Source organism: Podarcis vaucheri, assembly GCF_965113315.1.
Source record: "Podarcis vaucheri genome assembly, chromosome: 4".
NCBI lineage: Eukaryota > Metazoa > Chordata > Lepidosauria > Squamata > Lacertidae > Podarcis > Podarcis vaucheri.
Genome location: NC_138762.1, coordinates 34,979,473 through 35,004,112, shown reverse-complemented (window position 1 = coordinate 35,004,112; position 24,640 = coordinate 34,979,473). Strand labels below are relative to the sequence as shown.

Below are 24,640 nucleotides of genomic sequence, written 5' to 3'. Positions count from 1 at the left end.
CTGGTGAGGTTTGAAACTTAGGGCTTATGCACACCTTTTGTGCTACAAGTACGCATACTTTAAATTTATTATTATTGATTAAATTTGTATACCACCCTTTATCCATAAATCTCAGGGCACTTCACGTCATAAGAATACAATGTAAAAGCACAAAATACATTATAAAAACAAGAACAAAAAACCCACAAACCCATAACCCCCTCCCTCCAGCCCTTCCCACAAAGACATTTAAAAGGGGTATGAGATATTAATCAGCCCAAGGCCTGGTTGAAGAGAAGAAGAAGAAGAGTTTGGATTTGATATCCCGCCTTTCACTCCCTTTAAGGAGTCTCAAAGCGGCTAACATTCTCCTTTCCCTTCCTCCCCCACAACAAACCCTCTGTGAAGTGAGTGGGGCTGAGAGACTTCAGAGAAGTGTGACTGGCCCAAGGTCACCCAGCAGCTGCAGGTGGAGGAGCGGAGACGCGAACCCGGTTCCCCAGATTACGAGACTAACGCTCTTCACCACTACACCACACTTGGTCCACATTTTCCCCTGGGTGTCTAAAGGTATATAAGGAAGGCACTAGCCAAATCCTCCTGAGGAGAACATTCCACACATGGGAAGCGACTGCAGAAAAGGACCGTTTTTGTGTTGCCACTCTCTGGACCACTCATGGAGGAGGCACACAAAGAAGGACCTCAGATGATGATTGCAAGGTCTGGGTCGGTTCATACGGAGAGAGGGGTCCTTGAAGTATTGCAGTCAGTCCTGAGCCATTTGAGGCTTTATAGGTCAAAACTAGTACTTTTGAATTGGGCCTGGACACTAATTGGCAGCCAGTGCAGTTGGGCTAGGATTGGTGAAATATGCTCAAACCACCTTGCCCTGATGAGCAACCTGGCTGCCAAATTCTGCACCAGCTAACGTTTCTGAACCATCTTCAGAGGGAGCTCTACGTATAATGCGTCGCAGTAACCTAACCTAGAGGTTGCCAGAGCATAGACAACAGAAGTTAGGCTATCTCCATCCAGATAGGGGCATAGCTGGGCCATAGCTGAAGCTGATGGAAGGCACTCTGTCCCACTGAGGCCACCTGAGCCTCAAGCGACTGCCAAGGATCCATAAGTACCCCCCCATAAGTACCCCTGCATACTTGCTCCTTCAGAGGGAGTATAACCCCATCAATAATAATAATAATAATTTATTATTTGTACCCCACCCATCTGGCTGGGTTTCCCCAGCCACTCTGGGCGGCTTCCAACAAGGATTAAAAATACATCAAGAGCAGGCATGTCCAAGCACACACACACACACACACACACACACACACACACACCGGAGCTTTCCCTGCAAAAACTCACTCTTTAAGCTGACTCGGAGCAAATGGCAAATCAGGTTTCCCACAGATTGCCATCTGCTCTGATTCAGCTTTAAAGAGCAAGTTTTGGTGGGGAAAGCTCTGGAGCACAAAAAAAGGGCACTCAGACATGGAGCAGAAAGGCACAAACCATGCCTGGGAAGTGAGGAGGAAAGGTACAATAAATGTGGATAAGCACATGTCTTACCATCCCTAATCACAAGGAAGGAAATCTTAGCTTTTAATTTTAAAAACTCCATAACCTTCCAGAAGATTGAATGGATGAAGCTGCAACTGGCCAGCAGGGAGGAATTTTAGAAACAGAAAGAATTTACAGCCTAAATTCTGTGCAGCTAGATCCCAGTCTTAACTGGAGCAGAAGCTTATGACACAACAGTTACCATGGCTTCCTGTGCAAGGTAAAATTTTGCAGAGGCGTTTGAAAAGTTAATGTGTATTGCTTATTCTGAGAAACACCCACTCTGCTGATAGCCTCAATGAGAATTTCTTTTTGGGTGACTCTTACGGAAGGAACTTTTACAAGAGAGTGTTTGAAAAAGTCTAAATTCCCAAATGATTTCTAGGCAGGTTTTCTCCCCCTATTAAAAACCTCAGTTTCCATATTTGCAGTGTCATGCTTATGACTTCAGCTACATAGTTAGAAGCTGTGTGGGCCGACGATGAGAAACATTATAAATGCCAACAGTGACCTGGTGACAAAATTCCTCTTTCCACAAATATATGCCAACAAGTAAGAGTTTCTGTTCTCAAATAGCTGCTGCACATCTGCTAGATGGCGGCTCCTAAATGAAATGTTCATTTCAGCAAACTTTAGTTAGATCCCACCACTTCTTAACGTATATATTTATTTGGAATTCTTTATACAGTATCCTGATCTACCCCCTTAAGAAGATCAGAGCAGAACACCTAAAAATAGCAAAACAATGTCAACAAGCAGTATTTTAAGGGTCCCCCCCCCCCCTGTTACGTTTTTACTGTAATTTTACTGGTGTTAGCCGCCCTGAGCCCGGCTCTGGCCGGGGAGGACGGAGTATAAATAAAATTTATTATTACTATTATTATAAAAGGAAATGCTACATTCAGCAGAAACACACTGCAGATTCAAAGGGGTTGCAGCAGTTACTTATTACAGCCCAGAGTATAATTCACATTGAATATTACAGGCCAGGTGAACAACAAGAAGAAGAAGTTTGGATTTGATATCCCGCTTTATCACTACCCTATGGAGTCTCAAAGCGGCTAACATTCTCCTTTCCCTTCCTCCCCCACAACAAACACTCTGTGAGGTGAGTGGGGCTGAGAGACTTCAGAGAAGTGTGACTGGCCCAAGGTCACCCAGCAGCTGCATGTGGAGGAGCGGAGACGCGAACCCAGTTCACCAGATTACGAGACTACCGCTCTTAACCACTATACCACACACAACAACAACTCTGCAGTGCTGTCCAGAGGCATCAGACCCCCACAACCATCACTGCAGGCTTGGAGTATGGCTGTAGGTCACTATTATATGACCTACTGCGGCTTGGAGGGCTGCACTGATAAATATTAGCTTATAGCATTCTTGCAACATAGTCCAATGTTAACAACGCAGGGTAGAGGTGAAGCCAACACTCATTTGGATTCCTAGTAGAAAATAAAATGCTCCATACTCCTCAGGTCGCAGCAAAGATCAATCCACCTCATTCTTTCTCAGAGCTCCTTGCATGCCGTATCAAGAACTAAGTTGCATGCAGAAGTCTTACATGCAGTCAGGTTGCACTTTTAAATGCTGGAAACACAATATGTATCTAAAATATGTATCTAAAAAACAAGTTGAAAAGGGTTTTTTAATGCATATGATTAGAAGATGTTTGATACTAACATTTGGTTGTTTTTAAACCCAAGCCACAGGCTCATGTATTGAACACCAGAGCAATGTTCTGTGGTATGGCCCTACTTGTTTCCTCTATTTCCCAACTTCAGGGGTGAGTGCCAATACTTACATAGCCAAACAGCACCAGCCATGCACAAGGTATCTGCATGCAAGTCCAAGATTTGCAGAAGTTAATATGACTACTAAGAATGTGAATTTATTTAAGGATAACTATGAAAAATGTTGGACTGAAGTGAAAAAAGATTTAGAAATATGGTCAAATTTGAAGCTATCGTTGCTAGGCTGAATTGCTGTGATAAAAATGAATGTATTGTCAAGAATGTTGTTTTTGTTTCAAACACTGCAAATTTTGGATAAAATGGACTGTTTCAAGAAGTGGCAAAGAGATATCTCCAGATTTGTCTGGCAGGGCAAGAAGCCTCGTATAAAATTTAAGATATTAACTGATGCTAAAGAAAGAGGTGGATTTGCCCTGCCAGACTTAAAACTTTATTATGAATCAGCCGCTTTTTGTTGGCTGAGAGAATGGATGCTTCTTGAAAACACGGATGTTTTGGATTTGGAAGGTTTCAATATTGTATTTGGTTGGCATGCATATTTGTGGGATGATAAGGTTAAAGCACACAAAGCGTTCAAAAACCATATTGTAAGAAAAGCACTGTTTAATGTCTGGATAAGATATAAGGATTTGTTAGAAAATAAAACCCCAAGATGGTTGTCACCGATGGAAGCAAAGGCTCAGAAAAAACTCAATATGGAGGCCAAATGGCCGAAGTATTGGGAAATTTTGGAACAAGAGGGTGACAGACTAAAATTGCAGAGCTTTGAAAAATTAAAAAATAGAGTACGAGATTGGCTCCATTATTATCAAATAATGGAGGCATATAATTTGGATAAAAAACTAGGCTTCCAGGTGGAAAAATCGAAGTTGGAAACAGAATTGTTAGACCCTAAAGTTAAGAATTTGTCAAGAATGTATAACTTGCTATTGAAATGTAATACTCAAGATGAAATGGTGAAATCTGCTATGATTACAGTGGTGCCTCGCAAGACGAAAAGAATCCGTTCCGCGAGTCTCTTCGTCTTGGTTTTTTCGTCTTGTGAAGCAAGCCCATTAGCGGCTTAGCGCTATTAGGGGCTTAGCAGATCAGCTGATAAGCGGTTTAGCGGATCAGCTGATAAGCGGCTTAGCGGATCAGCTGATAAGCGGCTTAGCGGATCAGCTGTTAAGCGGCTTAGCATTAGTTGATAAGCGGCTTAGCGCCTTGGGGAAAAGGGGGGGGAGGGAAAAAAACCCCGCAGCAACTCGCAAGACATTTTCGTCTTGCGAAGCAAGCCCATAGGAAATTCATTTTGCGAAGCACCTCCAAAACGGAAAACCCTTTCGTCTAGCGGGTTTTCCGTCTTGCGAGGCATTCGTCTTGCGGGGCACCACTGTAAATGGGCACAAGATGTTGGACATAATATTATGATGGCCGACTGGGAACAGTTATGGACCACTGGTATGAAGTTTACGGCATGCAATGCCTTAAAAGAGAATTTAATGAAAATGATTTATAGGTGGTACATAACACCAGTCAAGCTTGCAAAAATCTACCATCTGCCCGATAACAAATGTTGGAAATGTAATGAAACTGAAGGTACATTCTTTCACCTTTGGTGGACATGCACACGGATTAAGGCATTCTGGGAGATGATCTATAATGAAATGAAAAAGGTATTTAAATATACCTTCCTGAAGAAACCAGAGGCCTTTCTCCTGGGCATGGTCGGCCAATTGGTGTCAAAGAAGGATAGAACTTTCTTTATGTATGCTACAACAGCAGCAAGAATACTTATTGCCAAACATTGGAAGACACAAGATTTACCCACCAGGGAAGAATGGCAGATGAAGCTGATGGACTACATGGAACTGGCGTAAATGACTGGCAGAATCCGAGACCAGGGAGAAGAGTCGGTGGAAGAAAATTGGAAAAAATTCAAAGTATACTTACAGAAACATTGTAAAATTTATGAGTGTTAGAAGGATGCTGGAATGAAGCTATATGGTTTTAGTAGAAATGCAACAAAGAATTAAGTAAAAGCTGATTGATAACGGGTCAAAATGAAAAAATTTAAGGTTAGACTGTTAAGATAAATTATGGGGGGGAAATTAAGAAAGATGGGAAGAATTTGCTGAAATAGTGAATCGAACGAGAATACAAAAAAAGGGAGGTGTGAGGAGGTCGATGAAACAAGTTAAGGAAAGGTAAAGATATGGAATATTGGATGTGTGTTTTAGTTCTCTTTTTGTTTCTATCTGTTGTATTGTTTTTCTATGTTTTTTTCCCCTTTTCTTTTCTATTGTTGTCTTTTTTCTTTATTCTGTAATTCTTAAACTTTTAATAAATATCATTTTAAAAAAAGAAAAAAAGAAAAAAAACAAGATTTGCAGAAGTCCATAAAGTTCAAAAAAGCTTTGTGGACAAGAAAAGGGAAGAAAAACTATGTGTGGGCAAATGCAAGCAGTCCCATGAAAACAAGGGGAGGAGGGATATAGCACAAGCACAGCTGTCACTCTCAGGTGGGGTGGCTTTCTCTAGGCAGCCTGAGAACTCCTGAGAAAGTAGTGTTTTCATATAATCACAGAGTTGGAAGGGACCCAAGGGTCATCTAGCCCAACCCCCTACAATGCAGGAATCCCAGCTAAAGCTGGGGGTTTGGAAGCTGGAAATGAGGCAGCCAATATGATCCTTGCTTTCAATATCTCCCCACCCCCACTCCACATGCAAGAAACATTTTGTTGCAGGACCGAATATCGTCCTCAACTTCATCCCCTTCCCAGTTTTGAATGACTGACTATAGCAACATGCTTCTTCTTGTACCTTTATTGCCACCCGGCGGTGAAAGCAAGAGCTGCTCGTTGTATCATTATTGCTTGGAGATAAACATGACATATCTCGAATAATACGCAGTGGATGCTTCTTGTGGTTCGTTAGTTACTGATGGGTTCTGACTCTGAAGGGTTTTATAAAGTTATATTGATGCTGGGGCTTCATTTCAAAAACATGGTCCTCAGGTTTCTCCAACACATCTCTTAGCAGCAATGCGGTTTACAGTTCCCCCACATTTCAGCTTCTAACACCGTCCTGATCAAGGCCAGCCCACCCATGAGGCAAAGTGAGGCGCCTGCCTCAGGTGGCAGGATTCACTGAGGCAACAGATCCCTATGTCATCATCATATGTCATCATCATACCGTCTTTCTATCTTACAATACTCAAGGCAGTTTACAAGCTGAAGAAACAAAAAAATGTACATCTTATAATAATCTAATGCAATACAAAAATGTGATAATAAAACATAACTTTAAAATAGGCAACCTACATCAAAAAAGTAACATTCAACAATCATTAGAATAGTATAAAATATTAATATCAGCATATAAATGTCAAGCTTTCTTCCTCCCTTGTTTCTGATGTAGATCTTCCCTTAGCCCTTCTTCCATAGCAGGGTGGGAAGCACATTTTTGGGGTCCACCTCAGGTGCCAAAATATCCTGGGCCAGCCCTGGTCCTGACCCTACTCTTCTCACCATTTTCTTCTACTCCAGCCCCATAGGTACCAACTCCCTGGGGCCCTGGGTGCCCAAGCACCCACCAAATTCCCCATGAAGGGGCTGGGCCCCTGCAAATTTCAGTGACAGGACCATGCACACTGCATGGCACCCACGGCCCTGGGGGCAAAGCTGGCACTCCTGTCCAGCACCATGGGGCAGCAGGCTCTGAAACCCTCAGAAACTAAAATAAATGAAGGGCACTTTTAAGTGCTGCATGAGAATGAAGGGGGGGCAGAATGGTGCCCCCCATCCATGGCTGTCAACTTTTCCCTTTTCTTGCGGGAAATCCTATTCAGAATAAGGGACTTTCCCTTAAAAAGGGGAAAACGTTGACAGCTATGCCCCCATCCCCAAGGAGAACGTCTAGTCTGAGTGGCCCTTTTGCAGACCTAGCAGTCAGAGCAGCCCAAAGCATGTTTACTCAGAAATAAGCCTCAGGTGTTCAACAAAGCCTATTCCAAGTAAGATTCCTGTGTGGGCAGGAATGTACAATTCCAGTATGTACAGAGAGCGGCTCTGACGCCACGTGCTCCTCTTTCTCAACAGCGGGAATGAAAGCGATTCTCTCCATCTTGGAGGAAATCCATGCCCCCCCCCCCCGACCAGACTGTGATTTGGCAGCATTGCCTCGTCTTGCTTCCCTCCCTTTCTCAATACACGCAGGCACCAAGTAGGAGCAAATGCAGACATTCTGACTCTGTGGAAAGGATGAGCTATTTAAAAAAAGAGTTTTGCAGCCGTAGCGACCGCATTGCCTTGCGATCGCCGATCTGGTCCGCAGTGATCCCTCCTAAAAGCGAAGGGAGCAGCCCTGAGGCTGAGCGTTTGACTTGGTTGCCGCGCTTGCAAAGCAGCCTTGCATTGACTCCTCGCCCCGTTGCAAGCAGCAGACGAACAGGAGACCTAAAAGCAACTCAGAGGAGTTTACCCTACAAGTGACTTAACTATCTGCGGTTCTTTAGACCGGGAAGGAGGCGGAGCGATCGTCCTGGCTTCCGGGTTAAAGACCCCGGCGGATGCGCTGCGCTCCCTGGCGCAGATTGCAAGCCCTAACTAAGCATGTCTGCTTGGAAGTAAGTCCTGCTGAATGCAGTGGGGCTTACATACCCAGGTAAGTGGGGGAAGCAGCAGTCGTGCTTTAGGTATTCAGAGTGCGGATGAAAAAGCGTGAGTCTTCGGGCTCAGCTTCCCATGGCTGCTGTCGGGTTGGTGGGTGAGCACTTATTTTGGAAGATGCGCCACTGGAGCGAATGGGTGCCAACTTTGGAGTCAGCGGGTATATGATCGGTTTCAACCGAGGGCTATTTTCTCCATTGGCTTGAAATGGCCCCTTTTTATTTATTAACTGAACAGAATTTTGTACTCAGTATTGCCTAATTGCGCAAACGGAATAGTAAAAACGTAGAGGTGGAAAGGACCCCAAGAGTAATCTAGTCTATTGCAGGAATTACAGCTAAAGTATCTATGGCAGATGGCTATCCAACCTCTGCTTAAACTACCAGACTTTTTGAAGGCAGCCCTGTTTAGGGAAGCTTTTAATGTTTAACAGATTAGTGTATTTTAATATTTTGTTGGAAGCTGCCCAGATGGGGGGTATAAATAATAAATTATTATTATTATTATTTTATTTTATTTATTAAAAACCTTCCAAGGAAGGAGAGTCCATCTTCCAAGGGAGTCCATTCCACCTCTTAAGTGGTTTACATAAAGTATACATTACAGTTAGCAATAAAAGTCTGAAGTTAAAAGCAAGCTGACCTATTTCCCTCCCCCACCCAAAGTATAAATAAAACCAGCAGTTGAAAATATATATGATAAAAATACATATTGAAATGCATGTCAACTTTACATGTATGTTTTAATGGACATCCATGAAAATGTTGCCTCTCACCAATTTGTGGATTTTTGATGGGGGGTGGGGCGTATGGAATCTTTAATTTCCCAGTGCCGGCCCTGTTTCTACATCAATTTTCTTCTTAGGGTGTAGTCCCATGTACCTGGGAATAAGTGCAGCTGAACTTTTAATGTTTGATGTATTGCAGTGTTTTAGTATTTCTTTGGAAGCCGCCCAGAGTGGCTGGGGAAGCCCAGCCAGATGGGCGGGGTATAAATAAATTATTATTATTATTATTATTATTATTATTATTATTATTATTATTATTATTATTACTTGGAGGTAGTTACTTCTGAACACATACGCAAAGGACTGCATTTTTAGTTTTGAGCAGAAATGTGGAGAATTGCACTGTGTACAGTGGTACCTCAGGTTACATACGCTTCAGGTTACATACGCTTCAGGTTACAGACTCCGCTAACCCAGAAACAGTACCTCGGGTTAAGAACTTTGCTTCAGGATAAGAACAGAAATCGTGCTCCGGTGGTGCAGCAACAGCAAGAGGCCCCATTAGCTAAAGTGGTGCTTCAGGTTAAGAACAGTTTCAGGTAAAGAACGGACTTCCGGAACGAATTAAGTACTTAACCTGCGGTACCACTGTATATTGTTCTGTCTGGCACCTGTGCTGAAATTCTTGAAAGAAAGCAGTGGTTTAATGTACTGAGGAGTGAATTTGCGTTTGTATGTTGGTGGTGGTGTTTTTGGCAATTGCTACAATAACTTAAATCCTCCTCTTCTTTCTCTTTAAAACAGCAGTCAGAACTCAAGAACCCACAACAGAAGTTTTTGTTTTTAAAAATATGAAGGACCTGAGTTGATTGTGTGGCTGTTGAAAATCCAGGCACAATGGTGCTCCAGAAAGCAAAACCAAGAAGACTTCTAACAATTAGCTACCTGCTGAGGAGACACCTTGCGACCAGAAGCAGCCCCATAAAGTATGCTTCGTTTTCAGAAGTCTTGCAATTAAACGAAAAACAGTTCACTGGAGTCGTGTTCCCTCTCCAAGAAATGGCAAGATACCTGACCTCTAGTGTGGACACGTCGTCCTTCCAGATTTTCAATCCTAACCACAATGAAATCAACAAAGCAGAGGCGTTTTTCATTTCAACACGGTGGCACCCCATTGATTATTTCACTTCAGCTGTCCGGATGGATCACGCTCCCCAATTGTCACAGCCTGAGGTGAGGTCAATGAAATGCAGTTTTTATCCTTAGGAGCAACTTCAGTTGCCATGTGAGTGCTTATGGGAAAAGAAGAACCAATTGCATTGTTTGAAGTGTCATGGGGTGGGGGGGGGAGAGGAAGGGGAGTTGCTAAAGCTATGGGTTGTATAAATGTACTTTGCTTTGATTGCAGAATATGGCCTTGAATTCAGTTGTCAAAGCAAAGTTTCTGGTTCTTATGATGGAGAATTTCGTACATGCAGCTGTTTGCCCAAAGCAGCAAGTTTGCAGTGGCAATGATGTAATAATAATAATAATAATAATAATAATAATAATAATAATAATAATAATAATATAATGCCACCCATCTGACTGGGTTGCCCCAGCCACGCTTGTCAGCTTCCAACAAAATATAACTGATAACTGTCTAGCCATGCTAGGTCACTATGTGTGGGAAATTGTTGTTGTTGTTGAGTCGTTTCCGACTCTTCATGAGCTCATGGACCAGAGCACGCCAGGCACTCCTGTCTTCCACTGCCTCCCGCAGTTTAGTCAAACTCAATGCTGGTAGCTTCAAGAACACAGTCCAGCCAGGAACGTGGAAAGAAGCCTTTATTACACTTATTCCCAAGCAAGATTCTGATTTGACACAAGTAAAGAATTACAGGCCAATATCTCTGTTGAACATAGATTATAAGATTTTTGCTGGAATACTAGCAAAAAGACTAAAGAAGATACTGCAGGAGGTAATACATACAGACCAGGCAGGCTTCCTTCCGAACAGACAGATGAAAGACAATGTCAGGAACATAATAAATATTTTGGAATTTCTGTCTGTAAGGAATGAGAAGCAAGCCTTACTGATGTTTGTAGACGCCGAGAAGGCCTTCGATAACATCTCATGGGAATTCATGTTAAAGAATTTAGAAATGATGGATGTGGGGAATGAATTTTATAACGGGATAAGGGCAATTTATTCGGAACAGAGAGCCAAACTAATTGTGAATAATGTACATACCGAAGAATTTAAGATATCAAAAGGTACCAGACAGGGGTGCCCCCTTTCGCCGTTATTATTTCTAACAGTCCTGGAAGTCCTTTTAGGCTCGGTAAGGAACAATGATAAAATAAAGGGGGTGACAGTTGGCAAAAATGAGTATAAGATCAAAGCCTTTGCCGACGACATAGTAATAACGATTGAAGAACCCATAAGTAGTCTAAATGAAGTATTGGAGGAAATAGACCAGTTTGGTAAAGTGGCCGGATTCTCACTAAACAAAAAGAAAACAAAAATAATGGTCAAGAATATGGATCAGAGTCTAGTGGAAGAACTGAAACGTGAATCCGGGATTGATGTGACTAAAAAAGTAAAATACCTGGGAATTTGGTTGACCCCAAAAAATATTGATTTATATGAGAACAATTATATTCAAGTGTGGAAGGGAATTAAGAAAGATTTGGAAACCTGGGGCAGAATGAAACTGTCCTTTTGGGGCAGAATATCAACTATCAAAATGTGCGTGCTCCCTAAGATGATATTTTTGTTTCAAATGATCCCTATAATTAGGGGAATAAGCGTGTTTAAAGAGTGGCAAAGAACGCTCTCGAGATATATCTGGCAGGGCAAGAAACCCAGAATACAACTTAAGCTGCTGACAGATGCCAAGGAAAGAGGTGGTTTTGGCCTGCCAGATTTAAAGTTATACTATGAGGCGGCTTCCCTATGTTGGCTAAAGGAGTGGATAAAACTAAAGAACAACAAATTATTAGATCTAGAGGGCCATGATAATAGGTTCGGATGGCACGCCTATTTGTGGTTGGAGAAAAAGAAAGTCCACAAAGGTTTCAGCAACCATATTATAAGAGGTTCTTTAATAGAGGTCTGGGACAGGTACAAAAATATTTTGGAATTTAAAACCCCGCACTGGTTGTCACCACTAGAGATGATGTCAGTAAAAAAGATCAATATGAGACCAAATTGGACAACATATGGTGAATTGGTAGTGAGAGAGGGGGAGAAATTGAAAATGAAGCCATACGAACAGGTTAAGGACCAGGTCTATGATTGGATGCAATACTTCCAGGCAAATGCATTATTTAACAAAGATGTTAAGGAAAAAGGTTATGCAGAAAAAGTGTCCAAATTCCAATCAGAGATAATTGATAGTGATGTTAAGATAATCTCAAAAATGTATAAAATACTTTTAGAATGGCAAACAATGGACGAGGAGATCAAGTCGGTCATGATTAAATGGGCCAGAGACTTTGGTTACAGTATACAATTAGAGGAATGGGAAAAGGTATGGAACGATAATATGAAATTTACCGCATGTACGGCACTAAAGGAAAACACAATGAAGATGGTGTATAGGTGGTATATTACACCGGTGAAATTAGCAAAGATGTACAAGACATGTAACAGGTGCTGGAAGTGCAAAGAAAAAGAGGGATCTCTCTTTCATATGTGGTGGGACTGTGGGAAGGTGAGGGGATTCTGGGAATTGATTTATTGTGAGCTGAAAAAGATGTTTAAATATTCATTCGTAAAGAAGCCAGAATCCTTCCTATTAGGTATAACAGGAAGAGAGATAAAAAGACAGGATTATAAATTGTTCCAATACGCTGTCACAGCGGCGAGAATACTGATGGCCCAGAGGTGGAGACAGGAGGAATTGCCGACCTTGAGTGAATGGAGGATGAAACTCATAGATTACGCAGAATTGGACAAAATGACCGGGAGAATAAGATACCAAAAAGATCAAAAATTTATTGAGGACTGGGGAAAGTTTGCGGCATATCTGGAAACTACATGTGATCAACAAACAACGCTAGTGGGGTTTAAAGAGACTTTGTAATATTGTAAGGTATATTGCATAACAGAACCAGAGAGATGTAAGATAATGACAGAATAGCAAGATTATATAGAAAATGCGGAAAAATAAGAAAAATGGATGACTGCGGGAAGTGTTGGTGGAGGTTCAAAAACTGTAAATATGTAATCATGGTTGTAATCAATATAAGCAAAAAGAAAATTGAATAAAAATTATTCATAAAGAACACAGTCCAGCCATCTCGTCCTCTGTCGTCCCCTTCTCCTTGTGCCCTCCATCTTTCCCAACATCAGGGTCTTTTCCAGGGAGTCTTCTCTTCTCATGAGGTGGCCAAAGTATTGGAGCCTCAGCTTCACAATCTGTCCTTCCAGTGAGCACTCAGGGCTGATTTCCTTAAGAATGGATAGGTTTCATCTTCTTGCAGTCCATGGGACTCTCAAGAGTCTCCTCCAGCACCATAATTCAAAAGCAGTGTGGGAAATTGGTATCTTTTAAATGAGGTGTTGACTTTTCTGTAAAAGGTAAAAAGCTAAGGACCCCTGGACAGTTAAGTCCAGTTGAATTTGACTATGGGGTATGACTATGACTTTTCTGTAACAAAACCTGAAGAGAAAGCTCTACTCAGGGGCACAAGCGGTGGTCAGGTGTAGACTGTACCAGTGTTTCTTGAGATACATGCTTCTGGATTTAGCCTTAAAGCTAGGGGGGAATCTGAGCAGTCTTCCAATTAGGGAGTTTCACTCAATACAGCACCCTGTTCTTCCTTGTAATCCCCAGGTCCATCCTTTAGTCTCCATCCTTTTGCATTATATACATTGATCTTACTCTCACTGCTTCCCCAAGGCGCCTGTGCTAAGAAATGAAAAAGTACCATTTTAAAAAAGGGGGAGGGGGAACGCATCAGAATAAAAGGTGCATCCAAATATATGTAAATCATGTCTGTTTAAGTAATGCTAAGCATACTTGGGAAAGTGAATACCATCAAAATCAATAAATATTCACTATTGTCCCACTAGTTTCAGAATTAGGGAACAAGCTGCAGTCCTACGTGTATTTATTAAGAAATACATTCAGGCATTTCCTTTAAAGTAAGCATGTTCAAACTTGGTCTGCAAAGTTGGCAAGCCAAATAAAGGCAACTTTCCTAATTTCATAATTCCAGTAGCAGAATTTCAGGTTGCTCTCCCACATTATTCCTCTGTAGATGCAAACTTCTGGAAAAGCCAAGGAACCTTTCAAAGTGGCATGCATCCCTCATACTAATTCTCCTAAATGGGACTGCTAAAATCTTGTCCATGAAGAACTGAGGACTCTGAGGACTCCCTTTTCTTTTAGTTGTCCTCACATTTCTTAGCTCTTGAGAGTTATTTAATCCAAAAGAGAATTGAGTTGTAGCAAGAAATCCATATTCACTGGAGAAATGTATTATTTGCTGTAACTGGGCCTATCTGTTGAACTGGGCACTGTGGTCAGGGTAACAACAGAGAGAATAGATGTACGACCCCTTGCTTTAATACACGTCATTGGATGAGAGAGATAAATGTGAAATAACTGTAACTTCTTCCCACAGGTTTGCTTTTTAGGAAGAAGCAATGTTGGAAAATCCTCCTTAATAAAGGCTCTGTTTTCATTGTCCCCTGATGTTGAAGTCAGAGTTTCCAAAAATCCAGTAAGTAGCATTCGGACATTTTATTACATTGACTTTGGAATTTAATTGAGCCCAACTAAAAGCAGGCTGTTCCTGGGTTGCATCTCAGAGCAGACCCATTGAAATAAATGGACTAGTCAGATACAGCCCTCTGTTCTGTGACATATATTGTGACATTGTTTGTAACTAGTAGAAAGGATCTCTCCTTGGAAGGAGAGAACTGAGAAGTTACGTACTCAGAGTTTTCATGTCTCCCCTAGCACAGTGAGTTTGAAATTAGTATTTCTATACCAGAAATGTGGTTGCTGTCCCAGATGCTCTTGGATCTCTACTCCCTTGTTGGATGATCAGGTGTTGAGAAATTGTGCTAGATACCGTATTTTTTGCTCTATAGGACACACATGACCATAAGACGCACCCAGTTTTAGAGGGGGATAACAAGAAAAAAAAAATCTCTCCCTCTCTGTGCAGCACCCCTTCAGCGAAGCGGCAGGAGAAATGGAGCCCCTTCCATTTCTCCTCCCGCTTTGCTGAAGGGGCGCTGCACAACTCTCCCTCTCTGCGCAGCGCCCCTTCAGCTAAGTGGCAGGAGGAACGGAGCCCCTTCCATTTCTCCTCCTGCCACTTAGCTGAAGGGATGCTGTGCAGAGAGGGAAAGCTGCACAGCGCCTCTCCAGCAAAGCAAAGCCAGGAGAGCAAGAGGGATCGGTGCGCACTGATCCCGCTTGGTCTCCTGGCTTCAGCGAAAGCAACGCAAAGCCTCCGGAGCGCAGCAGGAGCTCCCGCTGCACTCCGGAGGCTTCGGGCGGCCATCCCTGAAGCCAGGAGAGTGAGGGGGAAAGTGTGTCTTATAGAGCAAAAAATACGGTACTCTGTATGAACGGCAATCTCCCACAGCCATCCGATGATACTTACATATACTTTCATGTCAGAGACTGGCCAAATGAGGAGCAGTGGCATTTCATCATCTTAACTGAGAAACCACCCCAGTTTTGCAATTTTGGAATAAGATGAAACCAACAACCCTAACCCTCCCATTTTTTTTCTCTAGGGCCACACTAAGAAACTGAATTTCTTCAAAGTGGGGGATTTATTTACTTTGGTGGATATGCCAGGCTATGGTTACAGATCACCCAAAGATTTTGCAGAGATGGTGGAGCCTTATTTAAATCACCGTGCAAAGTAAGATAACAGCTTGAAATTTTACTTCAGTCTTTTCTACAGGATCATGTGGGGAAATAATTTAGGTTAAACAATATTATTTTAAAAACATCCCATTTTATAAGAATATGGGGAAGTGTCTTAGACTAACTAAGGCATGTGAAATAGCTTTTAAATGCAGTGTCTATTTAAACTTGAGCCAATCACAGTACTTGTAAATATTATTTTAACATAGTCTTACAGCATTCTTTACAGCAGTGGTGGGGAACCTCTCACCTTCAAGTCTAATCAGGCCCACTGAGCTTTCCCATTTGGCCCATGAGGCTGTTTTATATGCATCAGGTGTAGGGCAGGTAGACCCCTAACTTGGCCAAATACACCGCTGATTGGAGGCACTTGCAAAACTTTCCACAAAGCCCTGTGCAAAAAGAGGTCACCCAAAATTGTTGTTATAACTACTAATTGCCTGCTTTGTAGCATAGGATGTATTGGAGTCCATACAAATGACCAAATTGCCCCAGAATAAGCTTGTTCACCCAACAGTAGTGTGGTCATCTGTATCATCCCAGCAGGTAGAAAAGGATGAACAAATTGTTGCTTGTATAATTGTTGCCTGGGCTAGAGTTAGGATTTGGAGATAAAGAATATATATTGCTGCAAAGCACAGTTTTGAGCTGTGGTTTTTATGTTTTCTAGTCTGAAACGGACATTCTTATTAGTGGACGGCCTGGTCGGAATTCAGGAAATGGACAAAGTTGCTATAGAAATGTTGGAAGAATTTGGGATCCCTTATGTTGTGAGTTGTGATTTTTGTTTAAAAATAAAGGCAGTGAGCAGTCAATATATTGAACTAGCAGGACTAAAAAGGCATGTAGCAGAAACGAGGAAATATTCATTGCCGTGTAAGCAGACTTCTGCAAGTGCAATGGGGCTTCTCTTCTTTTTCCCTCTTTCCTGTAGCCCTGTGTGACACTCCTCCAATCTGCTCATCAGGGTCCCCAATTCAGGTTTTAGGCATGTTTGGAGGCTGCAGGACGAAGGAAAGGAAAAGGAAGCCAGTGGTACAGGTGCATGGACAACACTGCATGTCATTCCCCATTCCACCAAAGTTATACATTTGTCCAGTTAATATTAGTGTCCTTTTTTTGTTATTATCAGTTGAATAATGGTTTGAAAAATTATTTGCAAATAGAAACTATTAGACTTGACTAGGAGATTTTAAAAGCCTGTGTTGAAAAAATAATACCACAGGCAAGATTTTTATGAATTATGATCATAGGTGATTAAAAACTGAAGCAGCTTTATCATGTACCGAAGGTATGGTATTAACACCCCAAGCTTCACTATGTGTGCATTGATACTTGTTAGAATCCTAGATTCCTAGCTGTTATTTAAATACTGTATACTGTTTTAGCTTTCATGTTTGTGAAGGTGAATTTGAAAATATAAAGGTTTCCAACCTTGCCCTCAGTCCTAACCAGGTTGCTTAGCCCTAACATAGATCCTCTGGATCCAACATAAAATAGTAATCCAAAACATTATACTGGAAGATTAACAAGATATGGAGATCTCTGTTCACCTTTAGAAATGAAATATATTTGTCTTGTAGATTTAGATATTGAAAGAAGACATAAATATTGAAATCAATAAATATACAGTACTAAGTTATTGGTCTGATTCATTGACTCTTAAAATGTTCCCACTAAGCCTCAGCCTTTTCTTTTTCTTAAGGAAGATATGAAAACCTGTTTTTTTTCCCTCGCACAGAAGTCTCCATAAGTATAAAACTGGAGTGAGGAAAAGTTGGAAGAGAACAAAATACACAATTTGGGTTTTTAAAAATTGTTTTGTAGAGTAAAAAGACTCATCAACAATGTTAGCATACTCACCTAATCTGAGAGCTAAATTTGAAAGACTATACCAAGAATTCAAGACTTCTTTTAAGAGTTGCTCTACAATGTTTAAAATTTTGGGTGTGTGTTGTTGTTTTTGCAGATTGTATTAACTAAAATTGACAAAGCATCAAAAGGAGTGATGACAAGAAATGTGATACAGATTCAAGACTTTGTTAACAAAAAGACACAAGTGTGCTTTCCTCAACTCTTTCCTGTCAGGTAAAACTTGAAAAGGGGTTCTTACCCAGTCAGAAATAGAACTGCACATGTAATGCAAATGCTCCACTCTCATCAAATAACATTTTCTCATTGTTTCTACAGTTCTTTGTATTGCTTTGGAATCCATGTGCTGAGATGCTTTATAGCACACGTTACTGGAAATCTTCCCCTGTCCACTTGATGATACTTCATTCCCAAATCTTAATGACTCGTCTTCATTGTTCTTCCAATAAAAGAGACAAGATTTATTGCTCTGTAGACTTCTCTTTTTTCCAAGCCTTGTGAATAATTTGTGTATAATAAATGCTATTTAAGTTATTTATATGGCTTCAGCTAATTATTTCACAGTGTACATATTTTCTCACCCTTGACTGATTGGACCAGAACTTTAGAAGCAAAGTTCTATGCTTAGAAGCAATATGTGTTTCTCTTTAGTCCAGATAGAGAAACTTAATGAGAGCATATAATGGAACCCTAACAGGCATGGATCAGCTCACAACTGAGTTCAACTCTGCAGTTGATCGCCAACACTGTTCAAACATTTATGTGACTTTATCTCGCCACATGTTAAATGGCCCAGCTGCCACTGCATTTTAATTAAGTCACAGATTTATTACAATCTTAAATTGACCGGACTAGCGTCCCCTTCATGAAGTGTTACCCTCACTTGGCAAGTATTTTGATACATGATTATGCAGGAGGGAGGGAAATGAGCCCAGTGGCATAAATATTTGCATAAAAAATTAAAAGAAGCAGAGTGGCTGCTCCCCAGTTACCTGTGACAAATGCTTACATAAATCACTCTACTTTTGCTATGCTGATTTAGCCCCAGTTGTGGGGCAAGGCACCATTCCTTCTGCTTGAGCTTAACAAGAAACTGAGGTCTGAGCAAGTTTCTCTCACACACTATAGCAAACTGATGTCAATGAATGCTTAATGCTTGTGGGTTGGTTGCTGGCTGGCAAGCAGCATCCTGGAATGGAAACAGTAAGGAGCTGCTGTTGCATTGGAGAGCTGCTTCAGGACCATCTGTTATAAGAATTTTAAGGTATATATATATATACATATATATATATGTGTGTGTGTGTGTGTGTGTGTGTGTGTATATATATATATATATTTGCTTTCGTAGATTTTCACGGGTACAGGAATGCAGGTTTTGGTGTCTTCGGGTGTCTTCCCGTGTAAGAGTCGGGGTGTCTGCCCAGACACCCCGACTCTTACACGGGAAGACACCCGAAGACACCAAAACCTGCATATATATATATATATATATATATATAAAATGTTAATAACTGTATATATAAACCACATGTCTGAAACCCCACAGATTTAAGTCCTGAACAAATTGATCTCAAATATTTCTCTGCAAGGTCAAAGTGGGAAACCTCCCCATTGCCTCTTTCATCACAAATCCTGTCCTCACAAATCCTGTCTTGAGGTCACATTCAAGATATGAACAGGGTGTGAGCCTGCAACCTGGATTCAGGAATTAAGTAGTTATAATAACAAAAGAGTAGCCAAAACCGAGATAATGCAATCAGGTAACTTGCCAGACAGGAGATAACGCACTCAGATTTCTGTTGTAGACCACTTTTTCTGTGATGTATATATGATGTTTCTGGGGGTGGTCTTGGACTCCTGGGCGGGCAATTTAAAATGTCTATATAAGGGCTTGCACGCATAGCTCTGGGTCCTCCTCTCTCCTGTGTGTGTGGGAGCACCCTGTTGCAACCGTTAATAAAGATCAGGCTAATAGCTGCTTTGCTTCTCAGTATTCTCTGGTTGGTCTGTGTTATTTTCTCCTACTGACAGAGAACCTACAAAAGGACTCTACGCATATGGGCTCTTGGGTACCCCATAAGGGAAAAGGAGCAGTTGTTGTTTTTTACTTATATCACCATCACTGCCTTTTTTATTCCTTCCTACTCAAATCTGTATATTCGAGAGCAAACAAAAGTTACAAAGACACCACAAATAACAGTCTTGTGGCACATTAAGGACTAGCAGCATTTGGATTTTGAATACAGAATGTACTGATGAAGTGGACTCCAAACTTGTGCTGCTGCAAACCTGTTCATCTTTAAGCTACCACGAAGCTCCTTGTTTGCACCGTCCGTTGCCACTCACAAAGGGCGGGGATTGGTTGTTTAATATGTCTCAGCTTTATCCAACACCCTGCCCATCTTGCCCCAGGAACCAAACTCCTCATGCGCTTTGAATGGGGTTATTACGGCAAGTCCATTTCCAAAGAGGGCGAGGGGCTTCAGTCGCTCCTACTGCGCACGCGTGCTGCTAGCTTTGTAAACCCCACCCCCCACTCCCATTTCGCGTTCCTCAGAGCTACGGAAAGAAGGGACTGGAAAAGGGCAAGGTCTACAGCTTCATTAGCTCCGAGAGAGCATGCTCAAGAGTGCCCGTCGACGCGACCAATAAGAACGCGAGTTGCTATCCCGGCGGAAGCCTGGAAGGGAAGGTGGCTGCTGCAGTCATGGCGGACGAAGAAGAGGACCCTCCTGTGAGTAGGAAAGGCCGGGGTGGGAGTCTGGAGAAGGCGCTTGCTGGCTTCGGGGAAAGAGGGGGCGGGGAGGGCAGGGGTGCGCGGCTGCAGTCTGATACCCGCTTAGCCTTTACTTTCCCCTTCCTTGCCACTTTCTCTTGGGTTTGTAGGATATTGTTCAGAGGTTCGCTGTTCTGTCATTCAGTTCTAGCCTAGTTTATAATTTATAATTTAGGGAAGCTTTTAATGTTTAATAGACTATTGTACTTTAATATTCTGTTGGAAGCCGCCCAGAGTTGCTGGGGAAACCCAGCCAGATGGGCGGGGTATTAATAATAATAATAATAATAATAATAATAATAATAATAATAATAATAATTCTCTTGCATTCTTGTTTGGGATTCTCTCTCTCTCCCCCCCCCCTTTAGTTTGAAGAAGATACTGAGGAGGCTGGAGGAGGCCCAGATGGTGCACAGGGGAAAAGGAAAAGGCTGTTCTCCAAGGAATGTAAGTTGGGGCTCCACTGATCATGCTGATGGGATTTAGAGTCCCAACAACTGAAGGGCCACAGGTTCCTCACCCCTGGTGTAGACAATACTGAGCTAAAAGATCTTACTTGGTATAAGGCAGCTTCCTGTGTTTCATGCTATTACAGTGGTACCTCGAGTTACATACGCTTCAGGTTACAGACTCCGCTAACCCAGAAATAGTACCTTGGGTTAAGAACTTTGCTTCAGGATGAGAACAGAAATCGTGCAGCGGCGGAACAGCGGCAGCAGGAGGCCCCATTAGCTAAAGTGGTGCTTCAGGTTAAGAACAGTTTCAGGTTAAGAACAGACCTTCAGAACGAATTAAGTTCTTAACCCGAGGTACCACTCTATAAGGTTTAACCTCTTCACATTTTCCTACTTTCTAAAGGACCCCTTTCCCACCTCCATAAACTGCTTTTTGACTATTGATATCACAGTTAAATTCCAGAAAAGACTGGAGGATAAATAGAAGTAGAAACCCTCAAGCCCAGCTTGAGACTAAGGGCTGATTCACACATTTTTGCATGCCATTTGATGTCACTTGATTCATAGATGAATATGTGAACTATTTCCATTAAAATGTATTGTGTTAAATTATGTGAGGTAGAATAAAAAGTATTTAATCTGAAATTTGAGAAGAGAAGACTCCCTGGAAAAGACCCTGATGCTGGGAAAGATGGAGGGCACAAGGAGAAGGGGACGACAGAGGACGAGATGGTTGGGCAGTGTTCTCGAAGCTACAAACATGAGTCTGACCAAACTGCGGGAGGCAGTGGAAGACAGGAGTGCCTGGCGTGTTCTGGTCCGTGGGGTCACGAAGAGTCAGACACGACTAAATGACTAAACAACAACAACAAATCTGAAATTATTGTTTCATGCATACATGCTCCACTTGATCTTGATGTTTTTTAGAGTTTAATATGTACATGAACTCCCTCAGATTTTGATTTAGAATGCCACTTTTTACCATACATCTGTATTTGTCAATCTTGTTGCTGCATTCTGTGGCTGTTAGGAAGCACACATTAGCCCAGGCATGTCCAAAGTCCCTTTCGGAGGCTTAAACCTCCGAAAATCCTTAAAAAAGGTCAACAACTGGTCAGCCCTCACGCATGTTCACTTCATCAAATCTGGCCCTCTTTGAGAAAAGTTTGGACACCCCTGCAGTAGCCTATCATTCCCCTCCCTCAGGGTAAGGGAGAAAGGCCTTGTGCTGAATGCCCTCAATTTGGGTTCTAAATACTTCAGTGCTACCATAAGATGCCATTTCCTTGAAGACTCCCTTCAAGGAAACGTCATTTTTCTGCAGTAATGCAGCATTCACACAACTAGTAATTTGGACAGTATCCAGTTGCACTGAAGCATACTTGGCAAAACAGTCTAAGCTTTTTAAAATATAACCAGAACACAATAGAGATCTGTTGAGTAGTGTTGTTCATTTGGGATCATTAATTGGACATGCAGCTTTTCATTGGAGTTACACATACTTTCTGCAGTTCTTAGCATCAAGGTTCCATTGAAAAAACACCTTATTGGGCATTGTCTTAAAAGTATGCATACTGCCATCAACAGGGTGACAGTGTTTTGATTTAAGAACCCTATATCATCCAGTATATACTTCCAAGTGGGGAATATTTGCAACTTAAAAATTAGTTGAGAAGCTTAGATGTAGGCTTCTGCTTGCTTGAACAATTTGGAAGACTATGACTGCCGAGTCACACTTATTGAGAAACATAGTGAATTTGTCTTAAGTTTTCTAGAGTGCTTCCATTACATATCTCACTGTGGGCATTTGTTCATTCTACAGTAAGATGTATGATGTATGGCTTTGGAGATGACCAGAATCCTTACACAGAGTCAGTGGATATTCTTGAAGACTTGGTTATAGAATTCATCACAGAAATGGTAAGTCTTGCTTGTTTGCTTGTATGAGATTACAAATTGGGTGAAGCAGATGCTGTGAGATATTATCTGTTTTTAGTGCTGCTGTTTGTTACTTGAAAACCAGAGAGCAGAGCCTTGAAGGGAAGACGTATATCAGGCAACTTTTGATCAGCCCACTTTAAATGAATAAATGAAGAATGCTACAAGCATAATGAGGGCTGTGTTTTAGTGTTGTTTACTACAATTCATTTCATGATACAGGTTGCTGCAAGGGAAGAAATCCAAATATTCAAGAGAACACATAGTCAAATCCATGGTACAGGTACTGAACCTCTCTTAGAATGTATGTGACTGATCAATTCTTTCCTACCAATAGACCCACAAAGCAATGTCAATTGGACGGCAAGGTCGAGTACAGGTTGAAGATATTGTCTTCCTGATCCGTAAAGACCCACGGAAGTTTGCTCGTGTGAAAGACTTGTTAACAATGAATGAAGAACTGAAACGGGCCAGAAAGGCATTTGATGAAGCAAACTATGGATCTTAAGGCATCATGCGATGCAGATGGGTGGTATGTGCAGAATGGTATGTTTCCTTTTTCTGACTTGTGTTGTCCTCTCAAGGATTCACCAAACAAAGTGAAGTTCTTGCAGTCCCCATGACAGTGTGGACCATTACAGTAGTACTTTACTAACGGGAACAAATCTCTGCAGTTTGAGGGTGGGTGGGTGATGTACCTTCTCTTCCCAAATATACCTTAAGTGGCAATTCTAGTGGCTTTTAAATTCTGTGAAAATTGGAAAACACACCACTGTACATAGCTCTAGGTTAATACCAACATTGTGAAAAAAATAGCAGTCTTGCTATTTGTACACATCACAGGAACTTACTCCAAAATGAGGTGCCTCATTCCATAAACACAGGAATGAAAGCTATGGGCAATTATGTCAAGAGAACAGAGCTATTGGCAGTTGAGGCATATATTATAGGCAGTTTTATTTGTTTCTTTGAGTAAATGGAGGAAACACTGTATTTGTACTCTTTTTTTTCAGCTGAGGGAGAAAGGCCCATAACAGGTGCTAACATGTTTGGATATTGCCGCTACTAGAAGACAAACCAACACTTTGTTTTGTAAATGTTAATTCACAGGGGGGAACTTTGTAACTGGAACAATTGTTTTGTTTTTTGAGGGTTGTTGTTTTGCTTAGTTACTGTATAGATACACTTTGTATAACTGATTCAATTTATGAATTGCTTCCCATTAATGTTATTTCTCAGTAAATACTAGTGATTTGGAATTCTTAATGAATATGAATAAACACTTTCACCCGTGCACCTCTTGTAATGGGGAAACCAAGATGATTCCTGTACTTTTCTGAAAGGGTTATGTATCAATACAATTGATACCAAGTCAGTGGGGATCAAGGCCCAATAGGCTTGCCTCAGCTTTTGACTACGTTAACATGAATTAACCCCTTTGGACACATGTGGGGTAGTCATAAGTGTTGGTTTCTATTTCCTTCACTGAGCAGCAAAACTGCTTGTCACAAGACATTGTTTACATTCCACAGTCAGAGTTACTGTTGGATTCCCACGGGAATGGGAGACTGGATGTGACGTACACTGGTTTCCTGTTTTTCACTGTTCTGTCGTTTCTTTGTTGGAGAGTGAGTTGCTTCTCTGCTCTCACAGAGGCAACATGTACGTTTGGGTGTTCTCGGTATAGATGAGAAATAAAACAATTAGCATGTAGCACGATACCTGCTTATCCTTTCGTTGCGGACAAAGGGATTACACTCTGCTTGTATCAGCTCAAGATGGGCCAGAGCTGATCAAAATCTCACAATAAGCAGGTACACCAACATCACTCTTGCTTTAAAAAAAAAATTAACTATGCACTGCACTGCTAAGCACAACTACCTGAGCAGAAGCTGAGTTGACAGCAATTTCTAATTACCAAATAGTTTTGAGGATTGGTTTGCTTCTACCTGCTTTGAGTTTACATAGCATGTAGCTGATGTTTTGAGTTAGGCAGTACAGTATAGGTTCAGTTCTGTCTCAGCATATTCTAAGGAGTGCTAAGAC

General features: G+C 41.6%; 2 protein-coding genes across 6 annotated transcripts; both read left to right on the top strand.

Moving 5' to 3' along the window:
- Nucleotides 1–7,573: 7,573 nt before the first annotated feature.
- Nucleotides 7,574–17,959, top strand: GTPBP8 (GTP binding protein 8). 3 transcript variants are annotated; one of them, XR_014219358.1, is made up of 7 exons: nucleotides 7,574–7,940; nucleotides 9,477–9,905; nucleotides 14,289–14,387; nucleotides 15,418–15,548; nucleotides 16,224–16,323; nucleotides 16,488–16,594; nucleotides 17,523–17,606. XR_014219358.1 is itself a non-coding variant. In XM_082221229.1 (7 exons), exons 2-7 carry the CDS (start codon nucleotides 9,570–9,572, stop codon nucleotides 17,820–17,822), a joined length of 864 nt encoding a protein of 287 aa, XP_082077355.1. In that variant the 5' UTR covers nucleotides 7,585–7,902; nucleotides 9,477–9,569; the 3' UTR covers nucleotides 17,823–17,959. The 3 variants fall into 3 exon arrangements, 2 of the variants coding, with proteins under 2 accessions (XP_082077355.1, XP_082077354.1); XM_082221229.1 differs by lacking the exon at nucleotides 16,488–16,594 and adding an exon at nucleotides 17,744–17,959 and having other exon boundaries at nucleotides 7,585–7,902; nucleotides 17,523–17,641; XM_082221228.1 differs by lacking the exon at nucleotides 16,488–16,594 and adding an exon at nucleotides 17,744–17,959 and having other exon boundaries at nucleotides 7,781–7,940; nucleotides 17,523–17,641.
- Nucleotides 17,960–20,002: 2,043 nt separating this feature from the next.
- Nucleotides 20,003–23,912, top strand: TAF13 (TATA-box binding protein associated factor 13). Of its 3 annotated transcripts, none has more exons than XM_082221232.1 (5): nucleotides 20,003–20,159; nucleotides 20,570–20,648; nucleotides 22,479–22,576; nucleotides 22,932–23,126; nucleotides 23,608–23,912. In XM_082221232.1, exons 1-4 carry the CDS (start codon nucleotides 20,133–20,135, stop codon nucleotides 23,100–23,102), a joined length of 375 nt encoding a protein of 124 aa, XP_082077358.1. In that variant the 5' UTR covers nucleotides 20,003–20,132; the 3' UTR covers nucleotides 23,103–23,126; nucleotides 23,608–23,912. The 3 variants fall into 3 exon arrangements, with proteins under 3 accessions (XP_082077358.1, XP_082077359.1, XP_082077357.1); XM_082221233.1 differs by having other exon boundaries at nucleotides 22,932–23,140; XM_082221231.1 differs by having other exon boundaries at nucleotides 22,932–23,912.
- Nucleotides 23,913–24,640: the final 728 nt, after the last annotated feature.